This window comes from Nomascus leucogenys, chromosome X, assembly GCF_006542625.1.
Source record: "Nomascus leucogenys isolate Asia chromosome X, Asia_NLE_v1, whole genome shotgun sequence".
NCBI classification, from domain to species: domain Eukaryota; kingdom Metazoa; phylum Chordata; class Mammalia; order Primates; family Hylobatidae; genus Nomascus; species Nomascus leucogenys.
In genome coordinates, this window is record NC_044406.1 from 1,796,362 (window position 1) to 1,808,456 (window position 12,095).

At 46.0% G+C, this 12,095-nt stretch overlaps 1 protein-coding gene across 1 annotated transcript in view; it reads right to left on the bottom strand.

Moving 5' to 3' along the window:
- MXRA5 (matrix remodeling associated 5) overlaps positions 1–9,951 on the bottom strand; it is a 34,346-nt gene extending 24,395 nt beyond the window's left edge. Inside the window, exons 1-2 of the mRNA XM_030807463.1 lie at positions 9,820–9,951; positions 6,970–7,185 (exon numbers count right to left, since the gene is read on the bottom strand). Coding sequence (XP_030663323.1) covers positions 6,970–7,185; positions 9,820–9,866 — 263 coding nt within the window. The 5' untranslated portion in view covers positions 9,867–9,951. The remainder of the gene's footprint in view (positions 1–6,969; positions 7,186–9,819) is intronic.
- Positions 9,952–12,095: the final 2,144 nt, after the last annotated feature.

Sequence of the window (12,095 nt, forward strand, 5' to 3'; positions counted from 1 at the left end):
CTATTGCAGTGGTCCTCAAACCCTAGGCCACAGAGCAGTACCGGACCAGTTAGGAACCAGGCTGCACAGCAGGAGGTGAGTGGTGGGTAAGCCAGCAAAGCTTCATCTGTATTTACAGCCATTCCCCATTGCTGGCATTACTGCCTGAGCTCCACCTCCTGTCAGATCAGCGATGGCATTAGATTATCATTGGAGCACAAATCCTATTCTGAACTGTGCATGTGAGGAATCTAGGTTACACACTCCTTATGAGAATCTAATGCCTGATGATCTGTCACTGTCTCCTGTCACCCCCAGATGGAACTGTCTAGTTGAAGGAAAATAAGCTCAGGGCTCCCACTGATTCTACATTATGGTGAGTTGTAGAATTATTTCATTATATATTACAATGTAATAATAATAGAAATAAAGTGCACAAAAATGTGATGAGCTTGAGTCATCCCAAAACCACTCCCTCCCCAATCCTGTCTGTGGAAAAATTGTCTTCCATGAAAACTGGTCCCTGGTGCCAAAAAGGCTGGGGACCGCTGATCTATTGTATGTACATGAAATGTTCAGAATAGTCAAATTCATAGAGATAGAAAACAAAGCGGTGGTTCCCAAAGGCTGGAGGAGGAGAGGGAGTAGAGAAAGACTGCTTAATGGATATGAGGTCTCCTTTTGGGGTGGTGAAAATGTTTGGAACAAGATAGAGATGATGGATACACAGTAGTTTGAATGTACTAAATGGCACTGAATTGTAGAGGCTACAAGGGTGAATGCCATGTCTTTTGAATTTTACTTTAAAAAATTGCAAAAACATTGTACAGATCAGCTTCCTATGTGCCTTCAGGATGTAGTGGGCTCTGAAAACAAGTTCTAATGCTTTTAGAGATGGAGAAATCAAAGGGAAAATAAGGCAGGTGCTGTTTGAACTTCACTCAATATGAAACGATGTCTGCTACAGATTCTACATGCATGGATTCATTCCGCAACGCAGTCACAGCTATAATTTGAGCTTTGTGTGTCTGCAAGTCACTATTCTGGGTGGGTCAACCAAATAGGCAAGCTCTCTTAGCAAGAAGGTGATGAGAAAGGTGAAGGTGATGAGAAAGGTAAAAATAATGAAAAAGATCATTTCAGATGTAAATTTCATAAGGAAATAATTAAAGCACAGGAAGGAGAGTAGAAGGGGTTTGGTTGGCCGATGTCTGGGGCAGGGCTCTCTGGGGAGCTGAGATTTGAAGTAGGGCTTAAGAAACAAAGGGACTTTTGGGCATGGCCTCATCATTTTAGAAGAATGCTCCGTGGTGGACAACTAGTTAGCTCTCTGGTATTTTGTTGTTTGCCATAAAGTTCAGAGTTATTGACCATCTTTCTGTTCCTTAGACTCACCAAGCTTGCCTGCTTTATGGCACAGCCATTGATTTGTTCTCTGTAGAGATGCTGCTCGACATCCTGTAATGCACACGATGGCCCCTACAACCCAGATTGATTCAGTCCTAAACATTAAGATTGCAGAAATTTGGTAACCTTACCTTAGCATGTGCAAATTTGTCTATCTGTCTCTCTATCTGTATCTATCTACCTACCCTATACCTACCTATCATCCATCAATCTATCTATAATCCTCTCTATCTATCAATCCATCTATCATCATCCTATCATCTATCAAGCATCTATTATCATCTATAGATCAATTATATATCTATTCATCTGTGAACTGAAGTATGTGTTAAAACAGCAATGTTGGCCACTACCTGGAGAACGTGTCAGAGCTGGGCAAGAAAGGGAAGCAGAAATGAGGTGAATCCTGCAGAGATATTGAGGGATATTGGATTTATGACCAGGTGTGGCAGTAAACATGAAGGCACACAGAACATTTCCAAATGTACTTAGAGGAAGAGCCAGCAGGCGTTGCTGAGTGGTGGGAGTGAGAATGAGGACAAACTTGGGGGAAGGACTTCTACTTGGAGGGGAGTAAGTGGGTGGATTCTATCATTTGCTGGACAGCAAAGGCTGGGAGAGACAGATGTTGGGGAAAGAATTCAAAGCTGTATTTGCCATGCGATGTTTGAGAATTTTGTAAGAATCTAAGGGGAGAATAGGGCTCAAGACCAAGATGGAGACCCAAGATGCACGTTCAGGGGAGACTGGCCAACCGACCAATGGAATAGAGCCCTGGGAGTAAATAATATCGCCTGAACAGAGCCCAGAAGGAGGAGGCAAATCTTCAGACAGAGGAGATAGGGCTCTGAGGCTCAGTCTCTGAAATGGGTCAGAAACAGCTGGATGTTCCTCAGCACATTTTACTTCAAGGGTGTGATATGTTCTCCTTCCATAGTTGTGGTCACCAAAAAGGTCTCCAGATGTTGCCAAATGTTCTCCAGGGGCAAACTCTTCCATTGTTGATAACTACTGTCATAGATAGATGATAGATAGATAGATAGATAGATAGGCAGATAGATAGATAGATAGATAGATAGATAGATAGATGATAGATGATAGATAGATAGACAGCCAGACAGATGATAGATAGGTACATAGATACATAGATAATATATAGCTCAACAGATTGATAGATGATAAAGATAGATGACAGGTACATAGAAGATAGATAGATGATAGATGATAGGTAGATAGATAGATAGATAGATAGATAGATAGATAGATGATAGATAGATAGATAATAATAGATAGATAGGATACATGATAGAGATAGATTGATTGATAGAGATGATAGGTAGAATATAATAAAAAAAAAAATAGAATAAAATAGATGATAGATAGATAGATAGATAGATAGATAGATAGATAGATAGATAGATAGAATAGATACATCAATAGATAGATGATAGATGATATAAGATAGCAGAAGATGATAATAGATGAGATGATAGAGATAGGTAGAGAGATAGATTGGCTGATGATAATAGGTAGGTAGATAGGTGATAGGCAGATGCATAAGAGATAGATGATAGATAGATAGATAGAGACAGGTAGAGAGATAGATTCATTGACTGATGATAGAGATAGATGTTAGGTGGGTAGACAAGTAATTGGCAGATGATAGATAATAGATAGATAGATAGATAGATAGATAGATAGATAGATAGATAGATAGATATTGAGAAAAACAGAATGGCTCATACTAAAGCCATGGATAGCTGAATGTCAAATTTAACCTGAGAATTTTGATCACAACTATCAAGGTGGAGAAGAAGGGAAAATAGGAACAAAGGATAATACTAGCTGATTTCCCTTCACATCTGAATAAATCCCCCTGTTCAGGAAGGCACCCAAAGTCTGGGATGGGCTCCACATCAGCTCAGAAACCTGCCTGACCCTGTCATCTTCTCCCTGCTTGTTTCGTTGTTGTTGTTGTTTGTTTTTTGTTTTGTTTTGTTTTTTGAGACAGAGTCTCGCTCTGTCACCCAAGCTGGAGTGCAGTGGCGCAATCTGGGCTCACTGCAAGCTCCGCCTCCCAGGTTCATGCCATTCTCCTGCCTCAGCCTCCCAAGTAGCTGGGACTACAGGCGCCCACCACCACATCCAGCTAATTTATTTGAATTTTTTAGTAGAGACGGGCTTTCACCGTGTTAGCCAGGATGGTCTCGATCTCCTGACCTCGTGATCCACCTGCCTCTGCCTCCCAAAGTGCTGGGATTACAGGCATGAGCCACCGTGCCCGGCCCCTCCTGCTTGTTTTTAAGGGGCATTAGAGAGCTTGCAGATGCAGATGCCAAGGGTGCCAGATGTGAGAATGGGGTGGATATTCTGGAACAGACAGAAGCCCTGGGAATCACTTCAGTACCCCCTCTCAGAACCTGAGGGTATACATGTACCCTTTTTGCATCCTTCTATAAATCAGCAGAGAGTCTGGGAAATTAGCACGACACTCAGGGAACAGAATCTAACTGCAGACTGGGATGACCCTGCATAAAGTGCAGTTCTGTGGCTTATTAGCCCCTTGGCTTACATTTCAGACTATCTTCATCACCTATTGATTGGCAATCACTGAATATATAACCAACTCTGTGAAATGTTTATGGCAGACAATATTTGCGAAATTATGTCTTAGGTTCCGGTTAATATCACAAGGCAGAACTTATAATAAAGTAGGCAAATATGGGCATTGTCGAAGTTACAGAAAGGCATCATCAAAACCAGTCTTTTAATCGAGGGAAAAAAATATTTAAGAATTGGTAAATCCATCTCTAGGTGGATGCTATGTTGTTGGTTCCTGAAAAAAAATATTTGGAAAGCAATTTTCAGAAATGCTTTTAGTTTGTCCAAGCAGGAAACAACAATGCTGACAACCCTAAAAACAGCTGTGTGGGAATAGAAGGTTTCATTAGCACTTGGCCAAAAATTCCTCATTCCTTGAGAGTCTTATATTTTCTCCAGACTGTTAAAACACATATCAATCTCTGAGTTTTATCTGTTAGACATTGCTCCTGCTTCAGTTTTTTCCCCAACAAAATGCAAGATGCCAGACTCATTACCTGAGTTGAGATTGATTGTTCTGAAACAATGCTATTATGATATTATTAGTGATGTTTTTCAAGTAGTATGTTAGTTCTGTTACAAATTAAACCAGATGGGAGTAATAGATGTTGATGCAGTGAAGTGATTCTCTAGGGTTTTAAACTTTTTCTTTTCTTTTTAATATTACAGAAAACTGTCTCTAGATATTACTGGCAGCAATAGGAAAAAGAAACATTAACATGCTGGGATGTCTGTTTTCTTCCTACGTTAAAGTCCATCTTTATTGTGAGTTGTTTAAAATGAAACCATCAGAAATAGTGGTGTAATTTAGAGGTTAGTTATGTTTTGCACTTACAAAGTACTTCAGTTTAAAAATGAACGGGAAGAAAAGCATCCCAGAAACTGTAAATGAGATGCAAACAACTTCAGAAGTAATAGTCTTGTTGGTGCTGTAAGTCTCAGGCCATTAAACAAATCACCTCTTTGGGGAGGGTGCATGCAGGGACTGTCCCCACCCTCATTTCCAGCCTGATATCCCCCTTCCCCACACACAACACAAACACACAAACCTGCTGTGCAGGAAGCACTGCAAATATATATATATACTGCATCAACCCCAAGCTTTTTAGAGGGCTCCACCAAGGCCTGGCTGATGGTACCCCCAGCATGGGACCTGCCAAGGTGCTGGGTTTGAGAGATGAGGCAGCTAATCCCAGCAAGTGGGACCATGTGTTAAAGTGGTTCATGTATAAAAAAGAATTCCTAGACAGAGCCATTTTGCACACCAAGGGTGGAAGAAAAAGAAGTTACAGTTAAAGCCCCACTTTCTGTTCTGCAAATATCACACGCACCATCCCCCAGGATTCAAATGGGCTTTAGCAGACATGGAACCAACCCAAATGCCCACCAATGATAGACTGGATAAAGAAAATGTGGTACATATACACCATGGAATACTATGCAGCCATAAAAAGGAATGAAATCTTGTCCTTTCCAGGGATATAGATGAAGCTGGAAGCCATCATCCTCAGCGAACTAACAAGGGAAAGAGAAAACCAAGTGCTGCATGTTCTCACTCATAAATGGGAGTTGAACATTGAGAACACATGGGCACAGGGAGGGGAACAACGCACACCAGGGCCTGCTGGGGGGTGGGGGTTGAGGGGAGGGAACATAGAGGATGGGTCAATAGGTGCAGCAAACCACCAGGGCACACGTATACCTATGTAACAAACTTGTACACTCTGCACATGTATCATGGAACTTAAAGTTTAAATAAATAAATAAATAAAACAATAAAACAAATGGGCTTTAGCACCTCTTCCCTTTTTCTTACTTCCATTGCACAAGAAATGTGTCCTGATAAATTACAAGATTGTAAAAAGGGAAGCTGGCTTACGTGTTACTATTCCCTCCTCTGGCAACGCCAAGCTGTTTTCCCCAATGAGCTATCATCATTGTGGTTGGATGTTCAGATGGTCAACTCATAAATTCTAACAGCATTTCATTGAGAAACCTATTTAATGGTCTGTTGCCATGGGTTAGGGAAATTATCATCTTACTCCCTCAACGTTTCATTCTCTGACTCTACCACTGTCGATAGAGAAATTTCCATCTTATTATCTCAATGTTTCATTCTCTTCTTCTACCATTGTCAATAGAGGAGAGTTTTTTTTTTTTAACTTTGTTCTATAAGATGTCCAGGTACATTTACAGTTATTTTCCATTGGCTCAAATCTGGACATTTTATTTTTACTAAAACATTTCCATGGTGGATATTTCTCAAACACTAATTTAATCAGTTGTTCTGGGGATAGATGCTAAAAAGTAGCTAATATATTTTGTTGAAGAACTCCAAATGATTGTTGACTATTAAAATTGCAGTTGAGTACCTGTAGTTCATAGCAACTAACACTTGGGTCCACAAAACATTCGTGTGTATAAAACGAAACCAATATATTAAAAGTCTATCTGGCAAGCCACATCGAAATAGGTTTTTAAAAAGATGTTGATATTTTTAACAGGCAAAATCTGCAGGAACTCTTTTATTGCCTCAAAGTCACAATTCTATCATCTACATGACTTATAAAATGGCACAGATGTTCTGATTATTTTTATTATTCTTAAATCGTTGCTGAAGTCTACTTAAATCATCTTCATATGTTTAAGTGTGTGTCTCATGCATTCACCTCAACAATGTATTAAAGAAATGCTATCAAGGGAATTTCTCAACAAACTCTAAAGTTGCTCATGCTGCTCGTTAATAGACCTTACAGCAGTGGCAGCTGATGGATATATTCAGATAATCATCGAAAAAGCTGCGTTTAGCATAACTAAAACTTTTCCTCTTTATTCTGCCCATCTGCAGCTCCATAATTCTCGACAGAGCTACACAGAGGAAATGCACATACGAAGTTAAGTAAATGCACATACACGCATGCAAAACCAGATCAAGACGCACGCACTGACAGTGGGATGGTTCGGGAAGAAAGTGGTACAAACCCCAAATTGATTCTTTCCACGTGTTTAGCAATGCCAGCGGGCACGGAAGCCAGGGATCGGAACGTGCAGTGGACCTCGCTGGGGACGTAGCAGGCACAAGGATGCGGGCAGGCCAGCGCCACTCGCGGATGGCCCCAAAGCAGGATCAGCACCACGGAGAGGGCCCCCCAGTGCGCGCGCTTGGGCATCTTGTCGGGGTGCCTGATTCTCGGATACCTGAGGTAGAACAACGAAGAGATGCGCTTATTCACAGGTAGCACCAACTAACTATGGGCAATTTTTAAATTTGAATTGTGCATCAGGGTTTCAAGCTTCCCAGGACTTCACACGATGTGTTGTAGTGACGCTTAAACCATGGGAATTGAGAAAGATGAAACATGGTTTTTTTCTAAACTTTTCACCATTCACTTTAATCATGACTATAGAGTATAGTCATGATTCTTGGCTTGGATACTATGATTTGGAAATCTATCTTGCAGTCTGTAATTGTGGGTATGAAATAGAGAGAGATGAGAGAGAGAGAGAGAGAAGAGGTTTATTTTTATGTTTCCATAATAAAAAAATAATAAAATATTGTTTCTGCCTCCAACGACAAGACTGAGCCGTTATATATTGCATATATTTGAATTTAAAACTTCCCAAGAAAAGTGTTCATTCGTATTCTTTCCTTTAATTATATTTCTCAAACCTTTAATTCTAGCTTCTTGAAGAGCTTAAAGAGGTGTTTGCTAGAAGGATATTCATCCTGTTATTTCTGGGTTTATTTACTATCCTTAATTTTTGTCTTGGAAACGCCAGAGAGTTTTTTTGATGATATAGAGTTGCTGTTAATCGGGGAGGAAGTTTGGGGGAACCTCTGATCATTCAATAAACAGGAAGGGATTGCTTATGAAATATATTCAGGCAAACAGAAAAAATTGAGTCACTAAAAAATGGAAGAGCTCGGGTAAATGCTAGATTGCATCAGCTACTTCATTTAGAATGGCGGTGATCATTTTCTTCGTGTCCTGGCAATGCCTATGTCGTCTAACATTTTTGTCATCTCTTGAATGGCGTTCACTTAAAAATAGTGACACACATGGAAAGTAAATAGGGATACACAACAAACACGCGCCTGCCCATTCGCCCGGGTTCTGAACGAGCGCTAAATGCTGATTAAAAATTCTAAAACCCAGGCCGGACTCGGTGGCTCACGTCTGTCATCCGACACTTTGGGAGGCTGAGGCGGGCGGATCACCTGAGGTCGGGAGTTCGAGACCAGCCTGACAAACATGGAGAAACCCCGTCTCTACTAAAAATACAAACAAACAAACAGAACAAAATTAGCCGGGCATGGTGGCGCATGCCTGTAATCTCAGCTGCTCGGGAGGCTGAGGCAGGAGATTCGCTTGAATCCGGGAGGCAGAGGTTGCGGTGAACCGAGATCGAGCCATTGCACCCCAGCCTGGGCAACAAGAGCGACACTCCGTCTCAAAAAATAAAAATAAAATTCTAAAATCCTTCCTATAAGAGAGGAGCATCCCAAACCTGTAGCTTTTCCTACGTTTAAGTGACCTAGAAAAGGTTATTCTCTTAAGCCGGGGGGCGCGTCTCCCTTCAGCTGCCCATAAAGAACTGATGGCACACAGGTAGCTTTGCAAAAAAGCAAGTCCAGGCTCCGCCTCTGAGCGCTGGAACAAACCGGCTCCTGCAGCTCTGCAAAAGTCCTCGTTTTCCCTCTCGCCAGAGCCCGGGCTTTCCCCGCCCCTGCCTGCGCGCCTGACCTCGGCGCTGGGCTGGTTCCAAGGGCAGCCGCGCCAGTCCCCAGAGTCCTGTGCCTGCGGGCGGACTTCGCCCGGGCGTTCCAGAGGACTCTTCAGCCCCAACTCCCTGTCCGGCCTCCCACCCCGGCACCAACCTCCCGGGAGACCCAGAAAACTCGCCCCCAGGCAACCGTAATCCCGGGGAGGCAGGGTCGGGTCTCTCCGCCGCGGAGAAAGTGGCCCCACGCCAGCTAGGCCGCCAGAGACGGTCTGCGAACCCCGCCGGGAAGCAGGGGTGGGGGCGTGAGGCCGTCTGCTTTCGTCTTGGCCCTGGGCGGACAACCTGGAGTGGCCGGGCGGGCAGCCCTGAGCCCCTGGCCGGCTTCCAGAGTCCGCTGGGTCGCGTCGAGCTGGCTGCGGGATGAATTACTAGCTTTCCCGGAACGCGGCTGGGGTGGCCCTGCGAGTCCCCGCCACCCGGGACTCGGACATCAAACCCCTTCTATCTGCGTGATGACTGTCCCGGTTTTTTTGCATGGCTCAGATCACTCTAGGCGTTGGGCTGTCCCCTTTCCAGGGAAAGCCTGGGTAAGAGTAGGAGGAAAGAGGCGGGGAAGGAGGGGGGGAAGAGAGGAGGGAGAGGAGACTTGAAGTAGCCACAGCCTGAGCAAGTTGGAAAGAGGCTCCTCAAGCGTCCTTTCCCCCACCGACTGCAAGAGCAGAGTGGGCTTCACTTGGGAATTCCGTTGGCAGCTTCCTATTAACGCGGGATGGAGGGGTTGAAGGTCTCCAGAGAGAGCCAGGGATGGGGAGCGCGTTGGGGAGAGGGAGGAAAGGAGGCATGGGATGTCTGGGCTTAATTAGACCTATTCAGTGCATCCTCCTTCAAGATCCGGCTCTCCTCCTTATCTGATCCTTAGCTACTTAAAATTGCAGGAATTCAGGTATCCTGATTTCTCAGCAACTTCAAACAGTGCTGGGGAACGGTGCAATCTGCCTGCATGCGGGCCCTTTACCCCCAGTGTTTCCCTTGGGTATCTCAAATCCCTTCACCCCCTGCAGGCAGACACGGCAGCCCTCGGGCGCCCTGGCCACCCTGAGTCCTCACCTGTCCTTGGGAAGCCGCCGCACACGGGAGCGGTGCGCCGGGAGCATCCACCGAGCCGGGGCGCGCGAGTCACGGCCGGGAGTTTGCCGGGGCCATGCCCTTCCCGGGGCCGGGGGTGAGGCAGCTCGGCTTCCCAGCGCGGCACAGCAAGCCGGCGCCCTTTTATTCCCGGCGCTGCGAGGCTTCCCCAAGTCCACGCCTCGGCACACCCCCACCCTGCCCCACCCCGGGGAGACGGGGCGCGGGCCCGAGCCAAGGGACCCTGGCCGCGCCGCTCTGCGCTCAGCCTTCCTCTCGCGTCTTCATTGCGCCTGGGCCCGGATGGGCATGCCTCGCCCACTCCCGCTGCAAGAACGGCAGGCGGCTCGGGGAAGGAGGGCCCTTTGTCAGAGAGAAGTCCGGGGACCCAGGAGGGAAGGGCGAGATGCAGGGAGCGCGGTGGGAGCCGCAGTAGATTCCGCGCTTGGGGAGCGCCTAAGCAGCGCTGGGAACGTTTCCGTTCCTTTCAGGAGAGAAGGAGCAGGGTTTGCGCTTCTCCGGGCCAGACGGCGTTTTCTCTGGCAGCTCTTCCCAGACCGTGTGCAGGCAGGAGCGGGCTGGCCCCGCCGGCATCCCGCTAGCTGCAGGCAGGGCTGCAACGTGAGAGCCGCCGCCACGCCCTCCCGCCTCTCCAGGACTCCCCGGCGCCCGCCTCTCTCCCCTTGCCAGAGTCTTCCTGCCAGAAAGGTGGAACGGCTCCCCTCCGGCGTGGGGAGCCTTCGAGGGGCAGGGCGAGGGCTGGGACGTTCGGAGAGTCTGATGGTATTGTCTGGGAGGGGGCGGTGGGAGGGTGGGAGCTACCTGGCGACAAGGCAAAAAGTAGAGAGTGCAGAGAGTAGGTCCCTATTCCAGGAGGCAGAGGAGGAGGAGGAGGCGGCTGCCTGGCTTCCTGGATAAGTCAGACCTGGAATGGTGGGGAGAGGTCAGGTGAGGATCTTCAGTCAGCGGAGCCCACCTGGGATAAAAACATGGAGCTGAGACAGGTGTGCAGGGCCCGGAAAGGCACCATTGCCCCAGCTTGTTGCAGGGTGCACCAGCGACTGCTTTTCGCTGTTCCTCTGGTTAGCCGCATTCCTCTCCCTGAACCAGCATTTTGACATGTCCTTAGGGTCAGTGTTTGCCTGTTGTGTTCTTTGATCTACAAAAGACATCTGTGAGTATAAAAAACAATTTTTTTTTACAAGCCCAGTGGTACCATGTACTTGTACAACGAATCGTGTCTGCTGAGATGCCCCTGAAGCAGGCCGATGGCGTGCGGCATTTATGTATGTATGTATGTATGTATGTATTTGAGACAGAGTCTCGCTCTGTTGCCCAGGCTGGAGTGCCAGTGGTGTGATCTCGGCTCACTGTAACCTCCGCCTCGGAGGCAGAAGCGATTCTCCACCGCAGTCCCCCATGTAGCTGGTACTAGAGGCTTGCCACGCTGGGCTAATTTTTTTTTTTTTTTTTTTTTTTTTTTTTTTTTTTTTTGTGCAGACAGGGTCTCACTATGTTGCTCAGGCTGGACTCGAATTCCTAGCCTCAAGTGATCCACCCACCTCGGCCTCCCAAAGTGCTGGGATTACAGGCGTGAGCCACTGAGCCCAGCAGGCATGCAGCTTTTAAAAGGCAATGCATGGAAAAAGTATAATTGAGAAGTACCTGCTCTTTAGATTCAGAAGTCCTGCCCTACATCCAGCTCTCTGTCAGGGGGCTTTCAGGAGGAAGGAAGGAATAAGCCTAAGAAATAAGTTGCCTCCCCTGCATGGAGCGTGGACCATCTTAGCTCCTCCTAAGAAACACAGTGTCTAGGAATTCCTCACCACCTGCCTCCTGCACCTAGGGTGGCTTCCACAGAGTTGATAGTCAGGAAATACTGATTCATAAATGGGAATTCATTCCTTCTCTAGCTTTAGTTTTCAGTGTGTGTTGACATAGTTCCAGGGATTAGTCAAATAATGCCCTTAGGTAGCCTCTTTCTGGGCATGCCCCAAACCCATTGATTAAATTATGAAACAAAGCAAAACAAAAACAACTGTCTCTTGAACATCTCTTTACCCTTGTTAATGATGTTGCCACCCATCTCATCAGCTAAACTAGAAACTCAAGCCATCCTTGCCTTCTGCCTCTCCTTCATGTCTTCCTCATAGTCAACTGGTTGCCAAGTTTAGATCCTGATGCCTAAGAATCTCTGGGCCCAATGTGCTCTTCTCTCCATCTCTCTCACTGCAGTTGCATGGATATGTCTTAGATTT